General features: G+C 37.0%; 1 protein-coding gene and 1 non-coding gene across 6 annotated transcripts in view; one reads left to right on the top strand and one right to left on the bottom strand.

Annotated features, from left to right (window-relative positions):
* LOC113935318 (MDM2 binding protein) overlaps positions 1-20983 on the bottom strand; it is an 84115-nt gene that overhangs the window by 3664 nt on the left and 59468 nt on the right. For 4 of the 5 annotated variants that reach the window (XM_027617130.2, XM_027617150.2, XM_027617158.2 and 1 more), the window contains 5 exons: positions 14756-14911; positions 11876-11971; positions 3911-4177; positions 2012-2261; positions 871-984 (listed from right to left, as the gene is read on the bottom strand). In XM_027617130.2, the coding sequence (XP_027472931.1) occupies positions 871-984; positions 2012-2261; positions 3911-4177; positions 11876-11971; positions 14756-14911 (883 nt within the window). The remainder of the gene's footprint in view (positions 1-870; positions 985-2011; positions 2262-3910; positions 4178-11875; positions 11972-14755; positions 14912-20983) is intronic. The other variant, XM_027617140.2, reaches the window with a different exon arrangement.
* On the top strand, positions 11052-11176 carry LOC113917674. The gene has a single exon (XR_003518321.1). It is a non-coding gene; the product is annotated as a small nucleolar RNA SNORA32 (small nucleolar RNA).

The raw sequence follows: 20983 nt of genomic DNA, 5'->3' as shown, positions 1-20983 counted from the left end.
GAACTTCTTTAACTCTGTGATACCACACTTCTGTGGGCTTTGTCTTGTTCAACAAGAGACTAAACATTTTTTTTCTCTCTTCTTTTCTTTGTTTTTGTACTTTAATACCATCTTTCTTGAGAGATTTTAAAAAGAAGGTGAATTGAATGCATGTGATCAATCTGTAGTTTTAACCAGGAGCCCACACAAGACTGTGATTGAGTCAAAAACGCTTCACTGGAGATACTCTAACACCATCTAAGTTTTATAGATGCATCATCTGAATGGCTGATCTGTCCAGTGTGTCATAACTAGCCGATAATGGAACCAAAATTAGAAATGGGGTATTCTGATACCTATTCCAGTTGCCTTTTTACTATATACTAAAATTACTAACTAAACATGCTTTGAGGGGTGCCTGGGTGGCTCAGATGGTTGGACATTTGCCTTCGGCTCAGGTCATGATCTCCAGGTCCTGGGATGGAGTCCCATGTCAGGTTCCTGGCTCAGCGGGGAGTCTGCTCAGAGGGAGAACTCTGCCTCTACCCCCTGCTTGTGCTCTGTCTGTCTCTCTCTCTAAATGAATACATTTAAAAAAGCTTTAAAAAAATAAAATAAACATGTTTTGAAGCTTATTATCAACTTAAGTCAAAGACTTGTCAGGGAAATACTGAGGATACCAGTTAAAATGTAGTTTTCTACATATGAAGACAAAAATCAAACAAGTCAGATATAAAATATTTTTGCTCCAATTTTTCTATCTCCCTTCAAAAATATCTGGCAACAAGTTATAAGCTATCACTGTAAAAAATACTCACTAAATATTACTTTATGTCAAAGAGGAACATCAGAACGACTTCAATTTTGCTGTTAGTAGAGAAGACACCGTACCTTCAGATAGAACTTGGAGATCTCAAAGAGACGTTGGCTGCATGCAGTGAAACACCCATGGGCTTCAGTAATGCTGTGTTTCTTCAGGGTTTCCGTAACTACTTCTTTCAGTATCTTGAATAGAACATAACATATGACTAATATTTCTTGGAAAAGGTACAAACATATTATTTAATTTTTAGAATTCAGTTCTGTAAATTGCACAATCATGGAACTATGTGAAAGACAGATAAGTCCATTAAGATAAAACAACTGGAAAAAAGAGATCTGGAACATTTACATGGCCATACATGTCATCAGATAATTTGTTAGGAAGAAACGACTGGAATATCTTTTTTTTTTTTTTTAAGATTTTATTTATTTATCTGACAGAGAGAGAGACACAGTGAGAGAGGGAACACAAGCAGGGGGAGTGGGAGAGAGAGAAGCAGGCTTCCCACTGAGCAGGGAGCCCGATGCGGAGCTTGATCCCAGGACCCTGGGATCATGACCTAAGCCGAAGGCAGACGCCTAACGACTGAGCCACCAGGCGCCCCATGACTGGAATATCTTTAAGAGGAATTCAAATGAGTTCTGAATCAAAATCTGGGTGTAAAAGCTATACACATTAGGGACAGACAAGGGGGTGTATTTTTTATTATGGAAAATTTCAAACACTGAAAAGTAGAGAGAACATTTTATAACAAATCCTTATCTTGATAGATCAACCAGTTTCGATGAGGATCAATTTGTGGCTAATTTTGTTTCATTTATACCTCTGCTCACTTACCCATTATCCTTCTTACATTGGATTTTTTTTTTAATTTTTAATTTTTTTATTTTTTAGGATTTTATTTATTTGAGAGAATGAGAGAGAGAAAGAGAGCACAAGAGGGGGGAGGGTCAGAGGGAGAAGCAGACTCCCCGCTAAGCACGGAGCCCAATGTGGGACTCTATCCCAGGACTCCAGGATCATGACCTGAGCCGAAGGCAGTCGCTTAACCAACTGGGCCACCCAGGCGCCCCTTACATTGGATTGTTTTAAAGTACATTATAGATACCATTTCATTTCACTCATAAAATTTTAGACATACATTTTAAATGAACCAAATAAAGGAATTTCTTCTCATGTAGAACTAAGAGACAGGAAATAAATCTTTACCCGTGTGTGTTTCTGTGATCTTGATTCCTTAATTTGCCGTGATGTTTTTGATCCATGCACATTTTTTTGACCTGAACTGGCCTTTGTAGTGACTTTTGGAGTTTCATAGCTTAGAACTGGAACTGAGGGACAAGTCACAGATAATGATCGCTCTGCTCGGGGTTTTCTGGATGTCACTGCATGATGATGATGATTAGTATTGCCACTTGTTTGAGAAAGAAGAGAATCTGAACTTTCAGACTTCACAAGTCTATTGTGGAGAAATACATCAAAAACACAGATTAAGTGAATCAACAACGAGGTCCATTTTTCTGTCCCAAATGTGACAACCATATCCACTGAAACATAAACCCATGAAAAGCAAACAAAATTTCTTGCTACTACTGCTTTAAATAAGTGATGTGACATCATACTATAAAGTTGCTCTCTTAGGTCTTCAAATGAGTGACTAAAACATACAAAGCAAGGAATAACTAGAATTTCAGCTAATTAGGAAAAGCAACAAGCAGTTATCACTGTCGCCCTCCCCATCAATTTGTAATTTCTCACATAAATCAGCTCTGGCACTCTAGGTGGTGAAATGTGTAAATTTCATAATCATCTTTTAAGTACTTATACTTTTTTATGAAGATAATTTTGATAAAGACATCGCAACCTATACTTATTGTACGCATGCAAATACCTGGGCAAAATAAATACGTGCTAAATACAAATAAAAGTACAAAATGGGCTCAAGGTCCAATCTTTCGAAAATGTTTAAATTTCCCTTTACAAGATAGGGTCTCATATCCTTCAATTCTGCTAACCCACAGGCCACACTGTACTTTCTTTTCTGGAACACATGTCTTTTTATTAGTCGCAAGTCACAAACAAGAAACATTGTTACAAAATACAGTATCAGAAATGTTAACGGATTTGCTTTTTAGCTTTATCACATTTAAAAAGGTACCATGAATTTATAAAGTCCCCATAAAAATAATTTAGTTATTCCATACCAGGTAAATAGTATTCTAATATTTTTAACTGCTCAAAAAAAAGATTTAAAAGTCTCACTGTAATATTTTATACTTTTTGAAAGATTTACATAACAATAAGAATTTAAGATGCTTTAGATGCTAAAGACCTAAATTTGACAAAGATCCTAAAGACATATAAATTCAATGGAAATGAGAGTATTTATGAAAACTTTTGTTCCAGTATATGGACGTTTTACTCAGCTAGCAAAAAAAGGATCTGGAAAAGTTCCATATAATATTAGGTAGTTTTTAAAGTTATAGGTTACAGATACAGTGTTTAAGGGGCCAGGGCAGGCAGAAAGCAGTGCGAGAAGGCAGGAAGAGCTATAGCAAGAAACACCCTCTTCGATAAAGCAGCTCCTCTACTTAATCTATTGGATCAGATCGCTAGTGTTCCATGGCTTAACAACTTGACAATCCATCATGCTAATGGACTGTATATTAGCACAGAAAGCAAGAAATTGTGTTTCTTCTAAGTCATTTCTTTTTTCTTTTTATTTTTAAAAAGATTTTATTTATTTGACAGAGACACAGCGAGAGAGGGAACACAAGCAGGGGGAGTGGGAGAGGGAGAAGCAGACTTCCCGCCGAGCAGGGAGCCCGACGCGGGGCTCGATCCCAGGACCCCGGGATCATGACCTGAGCCGAAGGCAGACGTTCAACGGCTGAGCCACCCAGACACCTCCTAAGTCATTTCTTTTTATAACTTATAAGCATAATCATAACTGCTCACAATAAAAACAAAATTCCTGATACAAAGGAATTAGTCTATGATCTATGCAGAAAGCTACTTAAAAATAGGAAAGACTAATTTGAAAAAAAAAAGAATAGGGACTAACACGCTTTCTGTCAAGAGACTATTTTTATGCACTTAACAGATCACCTTTTTTGCGGATAAAGGCAATTCAGATCTTTTGATCTCCTTTTCAATCGAGATACTTCAGTTCGGAGCTCGCTTTGTAAGGCTTCTCCATCAGGGACACTTCCAGGCTCCGACAAGACAGCAGGTGATGGAAGAGGGCTCAACACAGTGGGTCCCGGAAAACTTTCTCTGGTGCAGGTTGTTTGGGTTTCGTAACGGATAAGACGAGACTGAAGTTCAGAAAATCCCCCATCTCTTTCTAATGCTTTTCGGTCATCCAAGCAATATCTAAACAAGAGAAAGACCATCAAAATCACAGGCTCCACGACAGCAACAGGCTTTTCCCTGCCAGTGAGGAAACAGCATGTCCCTGCCAATGAGGAAACAGCAAAACACTTACTTGAAAACCTCTTACTTAACTTCCTAATAATTGTTGGAGGGTTGAGTGAATGGCCGACTTCCCTCACAAGTTCAGTTTTTTTCTAGCCTGCTAGACATGGCAAAAGGAAGTACAATCTGATTCTTCTTTGACTATTTCTGGGCAACAGATTAAGTTAATCTTCTGGCTTATTTTCAAAATAATAGCGTTGTTTTAATACTCTTAAATCCCTACCAACCTCTGATTCCTCAGTATGGCTGATATGTAACAATGTGAAATGCTGACTTCTGTTAGAAAGGGCAAGTTTATTTTCAACAAAAGGATGAAAAGGGTATGAAGGTATATTCTAACTGGCTCACCAAACACAGATCAGAACATTTTGAATTTTTCTGTGAAACTCCCTTCCCCCCTTACTGCTGATTGACGGATTTTTCTTCAAACACTTCGGCTGTCCCTGTGTATCTGGTTTCTACCTAAATCTGACCCATGGAATCAAGATGTTAGCTCAGTGAATGCTTCTGGACTTAAAGAAATCCCATGTTGTTAAGTACAACAAAGAAGCATCTCAGGAAAATCACCTATGAGATATGTGACCTTGGACAACTCTTCACCTTCTCCTCGGCTATAGCTGCATCAGGGAAACAGAAACAGCTTTGCAAATGTGATGGGAGGACTATCAAAATTAAACCCTTTCTCTGTTAGCTGTCCTCTTGGCTTGTAAAAATCTAAAATGCTCCTTAAAATCAGCACTTTGGGTCCAAAAGTTTTTAGTTCAACTCCCAAGGAGCGTATCATTACCCTAATATCTGAGTGCCTGGTGGAAGTTTTAGGGACTTGTCTTTCCCTTGTGACATTTTCATATTTGATTTCTAAGAGCTGGAATCCCTGGACTTAAATCTGGCTCCACCACTGAGGAGCTGTTTGAACTTGTCCAAATTACTTAACTTTATCTATGCTTCTGCTGGCCTCCTCTGCAAAATGAGATTCGTAGCAGTCATTTCCAAGAGCTACTGTGAGGATTCCTTACGTGTTCCTTGGGTACACGTAGGCACTCAGAAGCGGTGCCTAGAACATGCAAGCAAAGCAGTTTATAAATGCATGCTGCTGTTGTTATTGTTATTATTATTAGCAGGTTTATTTTCTACCACAGCAAATCTTATAGTATGCACATTATTTAAAAAGCTGTCTAGGTGATTCTAAAGCATAGCTAGGAGTGAAAAATCTCCGATCTAACCCAGCAGTTCAATTTAACAGGGGAGAACACAGAGCTCCTAAGTCAGAATGTTAAGTAGTGAAAAAACAGTAACTAGAACCTAGATCTCCCAGTTCTGTAACATTCTTGCTCTAGTCTGTTATTTAATAAAACACAGTTCATTAAAAACCAGCAGTAACTCTAAGGATTACTGATGAGTCCTATTTCTCTCCTGGGCAACTGACAGAATCCAAAATAAATCAAGTACCATGAATGTTAAGGTTCTAGGCAAGAGGCAATGTAATGCCTGATAAGCCTACAGAAAATTTTTTGAGAAAAAAAGATACAGTCTGATTCCAAATGAATAGATTTTTCTACTCTGAGATTTTGAATCTAACATGCAGATATTTTCCTTCCAGTTTTAGTATCTCTTGATCACAGCTGTTTGTAACGTCATTCCTTCAACTGAATTATGTGTACTGTGCCTGTTGACTTTGCCATTTAAAATGTCTTCAAATGATTATACTATGATCTGGCACTGAAACAAAAAGTACTTTGTAAATAATAAAGGAACAGAAACAGAGAGGCAGGGTACGTATTTGATATCAGTGAAGTCAATATCCATAGTTGGATGAATGACCATACTTCCATATTTTCTTGCAAAACAATAACCAAATGCTTTATGCATCCAAAGAAAGAAAAATATCTTCAAGAAGATGAAGCTATTTTTGTTTGGTAAACTACATAATAGGCAAGATACTTCCTAGCACACACTAATGTCAATGAAGGCAGGTTCTCCACCTGCCAAATCTCTTGGAATAGATGAAACAAATGTGAAACCAACAGAAGGCTGGTGTGGTCACCCATCACAGTTTGACAGCAGAGTTTAATTTGTTGTTAAAAAAAACACTGCATCTTACAATCAATGGTACCTAACACTCCAGGATAAAATACGTGAAAAAACAAAACAAGCCAACAGTGGAGATATTTCATTTTGTCTTAAGAAAATACTGATTTGTACTTGAGCAGTCTATATATATTTTTTCCAAATATTCTTTATGTCTGGGTATTGGAAGAGCTCAAGGATTCCAAAGACTTATAGCAACATGAGGAAGAGAGAACTCTCCTGTCAGCTTCATAATTACTTTGACATCCTACTAGAATTTTGTTCCAAGTAGATTATCTCTGTTGAACATAGATATGCCCGATATGCCCAAATCTTCCTGAAAAAAGCATGTTCCTGGATTCACTGTGCTCACCTCCTACAACCTTCTTAGTTTGATCTCAATGCCCCCAGGTTAAGGAGCATAAATTTAGAGTAAAGAAAACGGAATCACTGAAAGATTTATTTGTTTATAGGGGTAGGTAGTTGCTATTGCTCATTTTAAAGTCTTCCAATTCTTACTTCAACTGTTTTTCCACACACGGACAGAAGTGTAATATTATTGTATGTAATTCCTTGTTATTGCTGAGGAGTATTGCTTTGGATACACATACGAGTTTATTTATCTACTCTGTTGACGTACCCCTAGGCTGTTTGCAGTTTGGGGCTATTATGGATAAAACTGCTCCGTATGATCTTGTTCAAATCTTCCTGTGGAGTTGTGTTTTCATTTCTCTTAGGAAAATGCCTAGTATTGGAACTGCTGAACCATAGGATCTGAGTATGGTTAGTTTTATAAGAACCTTCCAGATCCTTTTCTGGAGTAGAGATATCATTTCATACTTCCACAAGCAAGGTACTCAGTTCTAACTGTTCCATGTACTTGTCACTATTTATCAGTCTTCAATTTTAGCCATTTTGGTGACTGTACAGAAATTTATGGATGTACTATAATGTATTTAACCAAGCCCCTACAGTTAGACATTTACAATGTTTCTTATTTTAAATAACATTATGGAAAACACCCTTACATAATAGCTTTCAGTGTATACCACTTTTTTTTTTATCAAGATAAATTAATCAATCTGATGTTATAAACATTTGTGTGGGTTTTGGTAAATTAATGAATAGCCCTCCAGGCAGGTTGTAGCAACTTATATTTCTATGAGCTGGCTTACTCATTCATATTCCTTCACCACTAACATGACTTCATAAGTGAAAAGTATCCTCACTGTTGTTTCAATTTACATTAAGAATGCAAAATAGGGCGCCTGGGTGGCTCAGTTGGTTAAGCGACTGCCTTCAGCTCAGGTCATAATCCTGGAGTCCCGGGATCGAGTCCCACATCAGGCTCCCTGCTCAGCGGGGAGTCTGCTTCTCCCTCTGACCCTCTTCCCTCTCGCGCTCTTTATCTCTCATTCTCTCTCTCAAATAAATAAATAAAATCTTAAAAAAATTAAAAAAAACAGACTCAATATCTGCTGATTATTTAAAAAAAAAGAATGCAAAATAAAAAGCAAATTTTAAAAAGTTGATAAAAACAACTTGTGATGTGTATCAGTCATTTGTATTTCCTCTTTGGTAAGCAAATGGTTCCAGATTTTGCCAGCTTTTCCATATTTTTTTTCTTACTGATTTGTAAGCAATCTTTTTTTTTAAGATTTATTTTATTTACTTATTTGTTTGAGAGAGAGGAAGCAAGGAGGGCATGTGAGCAGGGGAAGGAGCAGAGAGCGATCTCAAGCGGACTCCGGTGCTGACTGTGGAGCTGACGCTGGGCTCAATCTCATGAGTCTGAGACCATGACCAGAGCCGAAATCAAGAGTCAGATGCTTAACACACTGAGCGACCCAGGCGCCCCAGCATTCTTTAATTATAAAAGAAAACACCTTAAAATTTATGTTAAAAAATATTTTCCTCAGCTTAATCCTTAGTTTAAGGATTTCTTTTGCTTCTGTTGATTATTGACATTGCTGTTTTAAAACTAGGACAAATCTATCATTCTTTTCTTTTTTGGTTTCTTCCTCAGGTAGAATGAATAAAAAAGTCTTCCCTACACTTAGAACAGATTTTCCCCTAAATTTTATGCTAGTCCTTTCCTTTCACAGTTTTTCACTTTTAATTCTGAATATATCTGCGATTTATTTTGATATTTGGTGTGAACTAAGAATCATTTTAAATTAATTTATTTTTATTTGCATATTTAATCATATTCTCACTACTATCTACTGAATATTTCATCTTTTGCCCTCTGATTTGAAATTTTTCCTCTCTTAGATCAAATTCCTATGTATATTTGCTTTTTTCCTTGGATTTCCTATTTTGTTTCAGTACTATACTGTAATTACAATAGCTTTATAATAAAATTTTCTGGTTATATGATAAAATTAATCTCATTCTTTAAGTAAAAAGAAGGAGGCTTCTTTACCAGATAAATTATAGAATTATTTCACCCAAAGGTTCAAAGTTGTTAAAAATTATATTAAATATTTATATTTCTTCCAAAAGAACTAATGCCTTTGGAATATGGAATCTTGTTTCCCCTGGGGAAACAAGACATGTTTCTGCCAAGTAATCAACGTCGTTTTTATGTCTCTTAATTTAGGTTATTTGCAATTTTTTCCATTCTACAGTTCTTGCAAAAATACTTCTAATATTTATGGTTTTATTGCTATTTTGAATGAGATCTTTTCTCAGAGTGTTTAAAATTGGAAATGGCTGGTTTAGAGGTAATCTAGGCTTTTCTTTTTTAAAGATTTTATTTATTTATTTGAGAGAGAGAGAGAATGAGAGATAGAGAGCACGAGAGGGAAGTGGGTCAGAGGGAGAAGCAGACTCCCTGCTGAGCAGGGAGCCCGATGCGGGACTCGATCCCGGGACTCCAGGATCATGGCCTGAGCCGAAGGCAGTCGCTTAACCAACTGAGCCACCCAGGCGCCTAGGCTTTTTATATGTATTTTATCACTGGTCACTTTTCAAGTTTACTACTTCTAATAATCTTTCAGGTCTCTTCTCTGCAAAACAAAAAAGAAAAAAAAATACTTCTATGGTCTCCTTTTCAATACTCTTTTAAAGAGTTTATTAACTCTTTTAGGCTCTCTAGTTTTCCTTATTTTAACTGACTACCAAAGCAATGATTAAAACAGAAACATTCAGCACAATGAGTAAAAAAGAAAAAAGCAGTGATAGCAGGTATCTTTTAAAGTCTTGCATCTGACTTTAATGGGGAATTTAATTCTGATGCTTGAAAATAAAATAACCGAATATTTTGCCTCTAGTGTCAAACTTATACACAAACTCTTTAAATGAAATAAATCGTATTTAAACACAGCAAAGAAACTAAACATTCCTAGGATGACTTGTTGGGTGGCCTTCCATACCTTCCATATTTTCTCAATTGTACCACCATCTATCCAATATGCCCAAGTTAGACACCCTAAAGAAATTCTTGTCATCTCCTTTCTCATCTCCAACATCTAGCTGGTCTAAGGTTCTTTAGATAGCTATTAGTTTGTATTCTCTTTCCTATTTTTGACTGCCTTGATAGCATTTTAGTCCTTCAACATCTGCTTGAAATACTTACACTCAATTTATCAAAAGCCCATGAGATTTCTTTCAATGGCACAAACCCAAGCATATAATTTCATGGTTTAAAAATAAAGGTTTTTTACTCCTCAAAAATAAAGATCAATCTCCCTCCCATGTCACTAGTGACCTTCATGACTTCGTGACTTGGTCTTATTAAAGTACAATATGTTTATCACTCTTCTTCAAAAATAAAAATCTAGGGGCACCTGGGTGGCTCAGTCGGTTAAGCATCAACCTTCAGCTCAGGTCATGATTCCAGGGTCCTGGGATTGAGCCCAGGGGCAGGAGTCTGCTTCTCCCTCTGCCCCTCCCCTCTGCTCATGCGAGCTCTCTCTCTCTCAAATAAATAAAATAAAATAAAATAAAATCTTTAAAAAATTAAAAAATAAAAAATGAAAAATAAAACAATAGAAATGTAGTTTATCTTCCTAGAATCTGTAACTCTGTACTTTGTTCCTCCCCCAGACATTGCCTTTCCTGCCAGGTACACTCTATTCATTCTTTCAAAGTTAGTTCAGATTTCCTCTTTGAAACAATCTCAAATAGTTCCTGGCATTTAATTCTTCCATCCACCAGGCAGATATCTGTATTTTAACACTATTTATACTCTACTAAAATTATGTGTTTTCTTTCTCCCCTATAATAGTATATGCTTCTTAAGGGCAGAAATAATTGTCCTTTGTTGAGTGAATGACTATCCGTATTTTTAAAGTTTACATGAAATAAAGATTAAGTTCACAAGCCAATCAAAATAGGATGTTTCAGGCAAAACAGTTTACAAAATGAATCATCAAGGTCTTGAAAATTTATCATAAAATATTTTATCACCATCATTGAATTTCTCATCCTTGTGAAAATGGTAGATGTGCACATAACCTCAGAACCTGCTAACCCCTTTATACAAGAGAATTCTTTGAAATTTTATTCAAACTGGTCAATTAAAATTCTAGAAAAATTTACAAATAATTAACATATTACAAATGGGAACACATTTCATCTAATAGTTTCTGAGTAATTACAATGTAATTAGTGACCAGGGAATATTAATGTAACCAGTAGTATAAATACACATTTGTAACATAGGGATGAAAAAAATTTTGATTAAAACATCTGGTAATTATGGTCATTACCAAGGCTTTGAGAATGCAGTTTCTCATTTGCTGTGGACATGACCATAAAAAATTTTCCCACTAGGTTTTCTTTCTTTCTGCTACTTTACTAGCATTCAGACTATTGGGAACATTTTATCAACCCTGTTCTATTTCCATTGGCTAGATCAGCACTGTCCAGTATAAATGTAACAAAAGCCATATGTGATTTGGTAATAGTCATATTTCAAATTCTAATCTGACCATACACGGCTAGTATATTGAACAGTGCATGCCTAGATCTCTACTCTTGCAAATGTCTTTTGCTAAATCACTCCTGCTAATAACCATGCAACTTGTAATACAATAGATTTAATAGAGGGAGGCTGGCTTCAGTTTACATGATCATCTCTGGAAATGGAACCTTACTTTATGTTCCTGTTATGTAGGACTGACAGTGACAACTGTGGATTGAACAAGTTCTTTTTAAAAGGGCTATCGTGAAGATTATGATTCTGACTTTGGAGGAACTATGGTGATTGGAAGAAGCGGAAGGAATCACAAGTAAAATTCCTTAAATAAAAATTTATTAACTTTTAAAAAAATCTGGTAATTAATAATAGAATATTTAAATGCTGCAAAACTGATCAACCATCAAATGACTTTTTTTTTTTTTTTTTTACAATAGAAGACAAATTCTTATTTGTGTACACACTGCTTTGTTTTCTGAGATTTTCTGATATACTTTCTCTTTGGCTTTATATCTTCATCATTTTATTACAGATACTCTTCACACTCACAAAAGAAAAGCTTCACCAGCAACATGCAGAAGAGTAAAGTATAAATAAAAACTTACTCAATCCCATGATAATGACACACTGAGGCTTTTTCAAAAGGTAAGCCCTGAAGTTTCCGAGGACTAAGTTCCGGTGTCAGAATAAAAGTCTTTTCCCTAAAACAAGAAGTTTTTCATTTGTATTTAAAGTTTATTTAGTGAAAAAGACAAAGTTCAAGAAAGCATCTGAAAAATGAAATCTGACTTCCTTCTCTGTAAGTGAATCTTATATGGGATAAAAATTATGTAACATCAGAAAGCATAAGAAGGAAATCAAACAAGGTTAAGCCTAAGTGGGTTCTGTGTCACTTACATTTTCTGTGCCTCAAGTTTCTGAAGTTATGATGTTATTTATTTCACAAAGCTATTCTGAGAAATGGATAAATCAAGAATGAAAAATGATTTGTAGTGGAAATTCAAGAAGCAGCATTATTCCTGAAGGATTCTTTTTCTTGGTGTAGTGAACTAATGTTCACACATTTAGTTAAGTTCTTTTTTGCAGGGAAATAATTAGTCAATTCAAATCTTTTGGTAACAAAAGTATTTACTTCCTACTGTAACACATGAAGGATCCAGATTTTTCTTTGCCTGGGAATGTAGGCATCTTGACACCTAATCTAAGAGTTAGCAACCTATTAAATATCAAAGGATATGGAGACTGCTGACTTCAGTTATGCTTTTGAAGTAGGTTTCCAATCAGCAGGTATGTGAGAACTGATCATATGGTGAGCTTACATAAAATATTCATGCTCAACCCCTTCCTTACCCAGACCTGCAGGGGTATATCAAAATCTCAGGAAGAAAAAGGTCACTGTAATTAGGTTAAGCTCTCCTGCTAATTCTAAGAGGTGTCCACTCCCCCCAACCCTCACCTTTCTCTTCCTGAGTTGAGAGGCACTGTTTTAATGCACTGGATCATGTTCCTGAAGTTCAGAACAGGTCAGATGGGAATGGGAGAAAAATGCAATGGTGCTTTTACATAGTTAATAGAATGAAATACCAGGGGCCTGAACTCAGAAGACTTGGAAATGGTATATAGAAAGGCAAGTAGATAGTATAATTCCATGAGTTAAGTGTGCTCTCACATTTTTCGCCCTATGGCTTTAATAATGAAAACTGCCCACTTGCCACTGAAAATTACTGAGGGTACTATAGTAAGCATTTGAAATTATTACATTAAAATGTAAGGCATATGCTAAGTATGGACCTTAGAAAACAGAATTTATATTCTAATGCATCCATTTGAAGTGTTTCACAAAAAATAACACATTAATTGCAATGACCCCAGTATTTTGATGACTCACTATTAAAGTGAATAATTTCCTAATATAAAATGATTTAGGCACCTAGCATTTCACTTCTTTCCCTTACCTGGCTGTCTTCCATTTCTTACTTCAACACCCTCAGCAAATTTATGTATTTTTCTTCAGATTTACTCACAACCTATTCTTTCTAAAGGAAACATTTTAATTAATATGTATTTTGTCAATGTTTAATATTTCTTTGGTATACACACTGGAGTCATACCTGCACTTTCTTTAACATTTCAATAGCTCCTTACATAGGTAGACGTTTTAATAAGAGCCCACAGGTTCTTGATTCATTGTTAGGAAAGCTCATTCTTCAACTTCAATGTTGATAGAAGATTATTGGGTAATGATGTCATTCTTTACTAACACGAAGGAACTGTATCAAATTTCCCTAAATAAAATACCTATAAATCACAGAAAAAATAGTATCTCCCCTACAACTGTATCTCCTAACATTGCATCTAGAAAGACACTCTGTTCAAAAAGAGTACAACGTATATAATTCAGTTTTGGTAAATCTGTTCAACTTTGTCAATTCACACTTAACGATCTGGAAGGACAATAATCTGATAGCTAAATAGATGAAAAATGTGTATATACTTCTTCACTGTCTTGATTCCCCTAAAAAAGATTATCAATCTCTCAAAGCTATGAAGAAAGAAAAATTACACAACTTTTATGTCATTAAGATCATTAAGTCATTAAAACCCATAATTAAGGTCCTCAAGCTTTCAAAGTTGCTCCTTCTCTCTCTCTCTAGTGAACATTCACATGAAGGCAATATGCCCAGGATTATTTTTGATATATAACTACCTTCAAATAAATCCCTTCCAAAGTATACCTTTAAAATCAATATTTGCCAAAACAAGTTTTGTAGATTAAAGTGATCTATAATTTTTAAGGTTCTCTGGGAGGTCTTCAAAATAATGGATTAACAATTAAGATGGGATAGTGATCAAATGATTCAAATCTCACAAGTAACTGACATCACAGTTTTACCTGTAATTAAGTCAACTTCAGCAACATCTGGTATTTATTAACTAGTAACTTAGTGGAAGTTGTCTTGGAAGTCAAATTAGCAGTAAACTATTCATACAGACACTGAGTACTCAGTAATATTATAGTTTCAAAAGCATTTTTATTAAACTTTTCCGTTCTCTTCAGTTGTAAGGCTGTGCTTTTTGCTAATATTAGGCATGACATGACAATGTCATGACAGGTAATGGCAAAATCAAGACTGGAGAATAATGTAGAAAAGGAATTTTAAAAATGTGCAAGCCAAATTGTAATTTTTCCTTAAATAGCACTGTCCTTTGTATACAAAGCAGAAGCTACTGACTTCTGTAGGGAATAAACTGAGGTTGCTCTTGTTTATCCTCACCATTGTTTTCCTCATAGTCAATAACACAAAATTACAGGACATTCAGCTATGGCAGACTGTGAGGATTAAGTCCAGCTGATAAACACCGGGATCAAACGTGTCAATTTTGCCCAAGCAGCGTAGGGCATCGATTAACTAAGGAAATGAGATGCAATGTGGTTTAAAATGATTTTTAAAAAATTAACTGGCAATTTTAAGTTTACAACTTACCCCTTTTGGATCTGTAAAGGCTGAAGATCTCCAATTGGTAACCCATCTGACGTAAAGAATTTTAGTAATTCTTTAGCGTCCAATAATGTGATCGAGTCCCGTGGACCCTCTTTGTGACCCAGCAACTGTTCAGATGAACGAGGTAATGAACCAGTTCTGAGAAAATAATGTTATGTAGATTATCAAAAGTGGGTTAGAATTCACCATAGTCAGGAAAAGGTGATATGAGCAGAAACCAGAAAAGCAGAGAAAACTACAGAACTATATATTTAGGAAAGAAAATAAAGTAAAATCTTTGTGAATCATTTAGTATAAAAGTATATTTTTAAAAATCTGTAGGTCACAGTGAAATTTGTAGTTAACCTTGTCAATAATGCTACTATTTAACTAAAATAAACATAATAATATTCTTTATAAATGATGGCATGAGGAGCACCTGGGTTGCTCAGTCGGTCGAGCATCGAAATCTTGATTTAGGCCAAGGTCATGATTTCAGGGTCATGGGATCAAAGCCCCGCGTTGGGCTCCACACTGAGTGGGGAGTCTGTTTGAGATTCTCTCTCCCTCTCCCTCTGCCTCTCACCTCTGATCTCTCTCTAAAATAAGTCTTTTAAAAAAATAAATGATGGCATGATTATTTAGTAGTGTGAAGTTATCAATTTTATACAATTTAAATCTAAGTGTTTTTGTATGTTCTGAAACCCCACAATCTCACGAATTTTTTTAAATTTTATTAATTATCTTAGTCACCATACAATACATCATTAGTTTTTGATGTGGTGATCCATGATCCATTGTTTTCGTACAACACCCAGTGCTCCATGCAGTACGTGCCCTCCTTAATACCCATCACCAGGCTAACCCATCCCCCCACCTACCCCTCCCCTCTAGAACCCTCAGTTTGTTTCTCAGAGTCCATAGTCTCTCATGGTTCGTCTCTCCCTCCAACTCCCCCCCCACCAATTTTTCCCTTCCTTCTCCTAGTGTCCTCCATGGTATTCCTTATGTTCCACAAATAAGTGAAACCATATGATAATTGACTTTCTCTGCTTGACTTATTTCACTTAGCATCATCTCCTCCAGTTCCATCCATGTTGATATACAAGTTGGGTATTCATCCTTTCTGATGGCTGAGTAATACTCCATTGTATATATGGACCACATCTTCTTTATCCATTCATCTGCTGAAGGGCATCTCGGCTCTTTCCACAGTTTGGCTACTGCGGACATCGCTGCTATGAACATTGGAGTGCATAGGGCCCTTCTTTTCACTACATCTGTGTCTTTGGGGTAAATACCCAGGAGTGCAATTGCTGGGTCATAGGGTAGCTCTATTTTTAAATTTTTGAGGAACCTCCACACTGTTTTCCAAAGTGGCTGTACCAACTTGCACTCCCACCAACAGTGTATGAGGGTTCCCCTTTCTCCACAACCTCTCCAACATTTGTTGTTTCTTTCCCTGTCCATTTTTGCCATTCTAACTGGTGTAAGGTGGTATCTCAATGTGGTTTTGATTTGAATTTCCCTGATGGCTAATGATGATGAACATTTTTTCACGTGTCTGTGAGCCATTTGTATGTCTTCTTCAGAGAAGTGTCTTTTCATATCTTCTGCCCACTTTTTGACTTGATTATTTGTTTTTTGGGTGTTGAGTTTGAGAAGTTCTTTATAGATCTTGGATACCAGCCCTTTATCTGTAGTGTCATCTGTAAATATGTTCTCCCATTCTGTGGGTTGCCTCTTTGTTTTGTTGACTGTTTCCTTGGCTATGCAGAAGCTTTTTATCTTGATGAAGTCCCAAAAGTTCACTTTTGGTTTTGTTTCACTAGCTTTTGGAGATGTATCTTGAAAGTAGTTGCTGTGGGCAATGTCAAAGCAGTTACTGCCTATGTTCTCCTCTAGGATTTTGATGGATTCCTGTCTCACATTGAGGTCTTTCATCCACTTTGAGTTTATCTCTGTGAATGGTGTTAGAGAATGATCGAGTTTCATTCTTCTGCCTGTGGCTGTCCAATTTTCCCAGCACCATTTATTGAAGAGACTGTCTTTTTTCCATTGCATGTTTTTTCCTGCTTTGTCAAAGATTATTTGACCATAGAGTTGAGAGTCCATATCTGGGTTCTCTATTCTGTTCCATTGGTCTATATGTCTGTTTTTGTGCCAGGACCATGCTTTCTTGGTGATCACTGCTTTGTAATATAGCTTGAAATCGGGCAACGTGATGCCCCCAGCTTTGTTTTTCTTTTTCAACATTTCCTTGGCGATTCAGGGTCTTTTCTGATTCCATACAAATTTTAGGACCGTTTGTTCCAGCACTTTGAAAAATGTCATTGGAATTTTGATCGGGATGGCATTGAAGGTATAGATTGCTCTGGGTAGCATAGACATTTTAACAATGTTTATTCTTCCGATCCATGAGCATGGAATATTTTCCCATCTTTTTGTGTCTTCTTCAATTTCTTTCATGAGTGTTTTGTAGTTCCTAGAGTATAGATCCTTTACCTCTTTGGTTAGGTTTATTCCGAGGTATCTTATGGTTTTTGGTGCTATTGTAGATGGAATCGTTTCTCTAATTTCTCTTTCTACAGTTGCATTGTTAGTGTATAAGAAAGCAACTGATTTCTGTGCATTGATTTTGTATCCTGCCACATTACTGAATTGCTGTATGAGTTCTAGTAATTTGGGGGTGGAGTCTTTTGGGTTTTCCACATAAAGTATCATGTCGTCTGCAAAAAGAGAGAGTTTGACTTCTTCTTTGCCAGTTTGAATACCTTTTATATCTTTTTGTTGTCTGATTGCTGTTGCTAGGACATCTAGTACTATGTTGAACAATAGTGGCGAGAGTGAGCATCCTTGATGTGTTTCTGATCTTAAGGGAAAGGCTCTAAGCTTTTCCCCATGGAGGATGATATTCGCTGTGGGTTTTTCATAAATGGATTTTATGAACTTGAGGAATGTTCCCTCTATCCCTATACTCTGAAGAGTTTTAATCAGCAAAATATGCTGTATTTTGTCAAATCTTTTTCTGCATCAATTGAGAGGACCATATGGTTCTTCTCCCTCCTCTTATTAATGTGTTCTATCACATTGATTGATTTGCGAATGTTGAACCACTCTTGCACCCCAGGGATAAATCCCAGTTGGTCATGGTGGATGATCCTTTTAATGTATTGTTGGATCCTATTAACTAGGATTTTGTTGAGGATTTTGGAATCCATATTCATCAGGGATATTGGTCTGAAATTCTCCTTTTTGATGGGGTCTTTGCCTGGTTTGGGGATTAAGGTAATGCTGGCCTCATAGAGTGAGTCTGGAAGCTTTCCTTCTGTTTTTATTTTTTGAAACAGCTTCAGGAGAATAGGTATTATTTCTTCGTTGAATGTTTGATAGAATTCCCCATGGAATCCATCAGGCCCTGGATTCTTGTTTTTTGGGAGGTTTTTGATCACTGCTTCAATCTCCTTACTGGTTATTGGCCTATTCAGGTTGTCAATTTCTTCCTGTTTCAGTCTTGGCAGCTTACAGGTTTCCAGGAAGGCCTCCATTTCATCCAGATTGCTCAGTTTATTGGCATATAGTTGTTGATAATAATTTCTAATAATTGTTTCTATTTCCTTGGTGTTAGTCATGATCTCTCCCCTTTCATTCAAAATTTGATTAAATTGGGTCCTTCCTCTTTTCTTTTGGATAAGTCTGGCCAGTGGTTTATCGATCTTATTAATTCTTTCAAAGAACCAACTTCTAGTTTCGTTGATCTGATCTACTGTGTTTCTGGTTTCTAATTCATTGATCTCTGCTTTAATTTTAATTATTTCTCTTCTAATGCGTGGCTTAGGCATTGTTTGTTGCTTTTTCTCTAGTTCTTTAAGGTGTAGACTTAGTTGGTGAATTCGGGATTTTTCTATTTTTTTGAGTGAGGCTTGGATGGCTGTATATTTCCCCCTTAGGACCGCCTTTGCAGTATCCCATAGGTTTTGGACCGATGTGTTTTCGTTCTCATTGATTTCCATGAATTGTTTAAGTTCTTCTTTGATTTCCTGGTTGACCCAAACATTCTTGAGCAGAGTGGTCTTTAGCTTCCAAGTGTTTGAATTTCTGCCAAATTTTTTCTTGAGTTCCAGTTTTAAAGCATTGTGGTCTGAGAATATGCAGGGAATAATCTCAATCTTTGGGTATCGGTTGAGACCTGATTTGTGACCCAGTATGTGGTCTATTCTGGAGAAAGTTCCATGTGTGCTTAAGAAGAATGAGCATTCTGTTATTTTATGGTGGAATGTTCTGTAAGTATCTATGAGGTCCAGCGTATCAGCTCTTGTTTCCTTGTTGATTTTCTGCTTAGATGATCCGTCCATTGCTGAGAGTGGAGTATTGAGGTCTCCTACAATTAATGTATTGCTATCAATATGACTCTTTATTTTGGTTAACAGTTGGCTTATGTAGATGGCTGCTCCCATGTTGGGGGCGTACATATTTACAATTGTTAGATCTTCTTGTTGCATAGACCCTTTAAGAATGATATAGACAGATTACAGACTTTAATTTAAAATCTAATTTGTCTGATATAAGAATTGCTACCCCAGCTTTCTTTTGATGTCCACTGGCATGGAAGATGGATCTCCATCCCTTCACTTTCAGTCTGGATGTATCTTTAGGTTCACAATGAGTCTCTTGTAGACAGCATATGGATGGGTCCTGTCTTTTTATCCATTCTGCAACCCTGTGCCATTTTATGGGAGCATTTAGGCCATTCATGTTGAGAGTGATTATTGAAAGATATGCATTAATGGTCATCATGTTGCCTGTGAAGACGTTGTTTTTATAGATTGTCCCTGTAAATTTCTGTTGTATATCACTCTTGGGGTCTTTCTCCTTTTATAGAACCCCCCTTAAAATTTCTTGCAGGGCCGGCTTAGTGGTCACATATTCTTTCAGTTTTTGCCAGTCGTAGAAGCTCTGCATCTCTCCATCCATTCTAAACGAAAGCCTTGCCAGATAAAGTATTCTTGGCTGCATGTTCTTCTCATTTAGTACCCTGAATATGTCTTGCCAGGCCTTTCTGGCTTGCCAGGTCTCTGTGGATAGGTCTGACGTTATTCTGATGTTCCTCCCTCTGTACGTAAGGAATCTCTCCCCCCAACTGCCCTTAAGATGATTTCCTTGGTTCTAAGATTTGCAAGTTTTACAATTACATGCCGGGGTGTTGGCCTGTTTTCCTTGATCTTGGGAGGGGTCCTCTCTGCCTCTAGTACAAAAATGTTTGTTTCATTCCCCAGATTAGGGAAGTTCTCAGCTACGATTTGCTCAAATACATCTTCTAGTCCTCTCTCTCTCTCCATTCCCTCCAGGATTCCAATTATTCTGACATTGGAATGCTTCATGGTGTCACTTATTTCTGATTCTATTTTCATGGATTCTGAGTTGTTTCTCCCCGGTCTCCTCTTTTCCCTTTTTATCTATTATATTGTCTTCCAGGTCGCTTATTCGTTCTTCTGCCTCACTTACCCTAGCTGTTAGATTATCTAGATTGGATTGGATCTCATTGATAGCATTTTTAAGTTCGGCCAATTCAGCTTTCATTTCTGCCCTTAGAGACTCTATGTTGCCATTAATTGATTTCTCCATTTTAGCCATTGTCTTCACAATTGCTAGCCTGAATTCCATCTCCGACATCTGGTTATATCTGCATCCATTTGTAAATCTGCAGCATAAGTCATAATCTCTAAGTCTTTTCTATTTTGGGGGCTCCTCCTCCTAATCATTCTGTTGATGGGTGGCTGAGGGAATGTATAGAGTCCAAATTATTGACCAGAACCCAAGCAAGATGCACCTGTTTTCTTGGGACCTTAGGGTTGCTGGCCTCTTGTTTTCCCAGCCTGTCTTCTGCAGGAGGGCTCTGCCACGCTGTTACTCAGGCAACCCTATTTGGGCGGAGTTGCCCTGCTGCCCTGTGGTGGGGGATGCGCTCAGCGGGAATCAGTTTTGGGGGCTTTTGTTCTCTGGTGGCTTTCCCTGGGGGCTTTCCGCGTCTGTTCCGTGAGTCAGAGCAGAAGAGACCGTTTCCAACCCTCTGCCTCAGAGTAGAGAGACCGCAATCTGTTCTTCAGTGAGCTTTCCAGGCCACACCGTCTCCGTTTCTGTCCGTGCTGCTATAAACTGCAACGTTCTGGGTTGTGCGCCCCTCTGCAGCGCCCCCAGTCCTGCCTCCAGGTCGGGGCACATCTCTGCCCT

This window comes from Zalophus californianus, chromosome 4 (genome assembly GCF_009762305.2).
Source record: "Zalophus californianus isolate mZalCal1 chromosome 4, mZalCal1.pri.v2, whole genome shotgun sequence".
In the NCBI taxonomy this organism is placed as follows: Eukaryota; Metazoa; Chordata; class Mammalia; order Carnivora; family Otariidae; genus Zalophus; species Zalophus californianus.
This window is presented reverse-complemented; position numbering and strand designations above follow the sequence as displayed.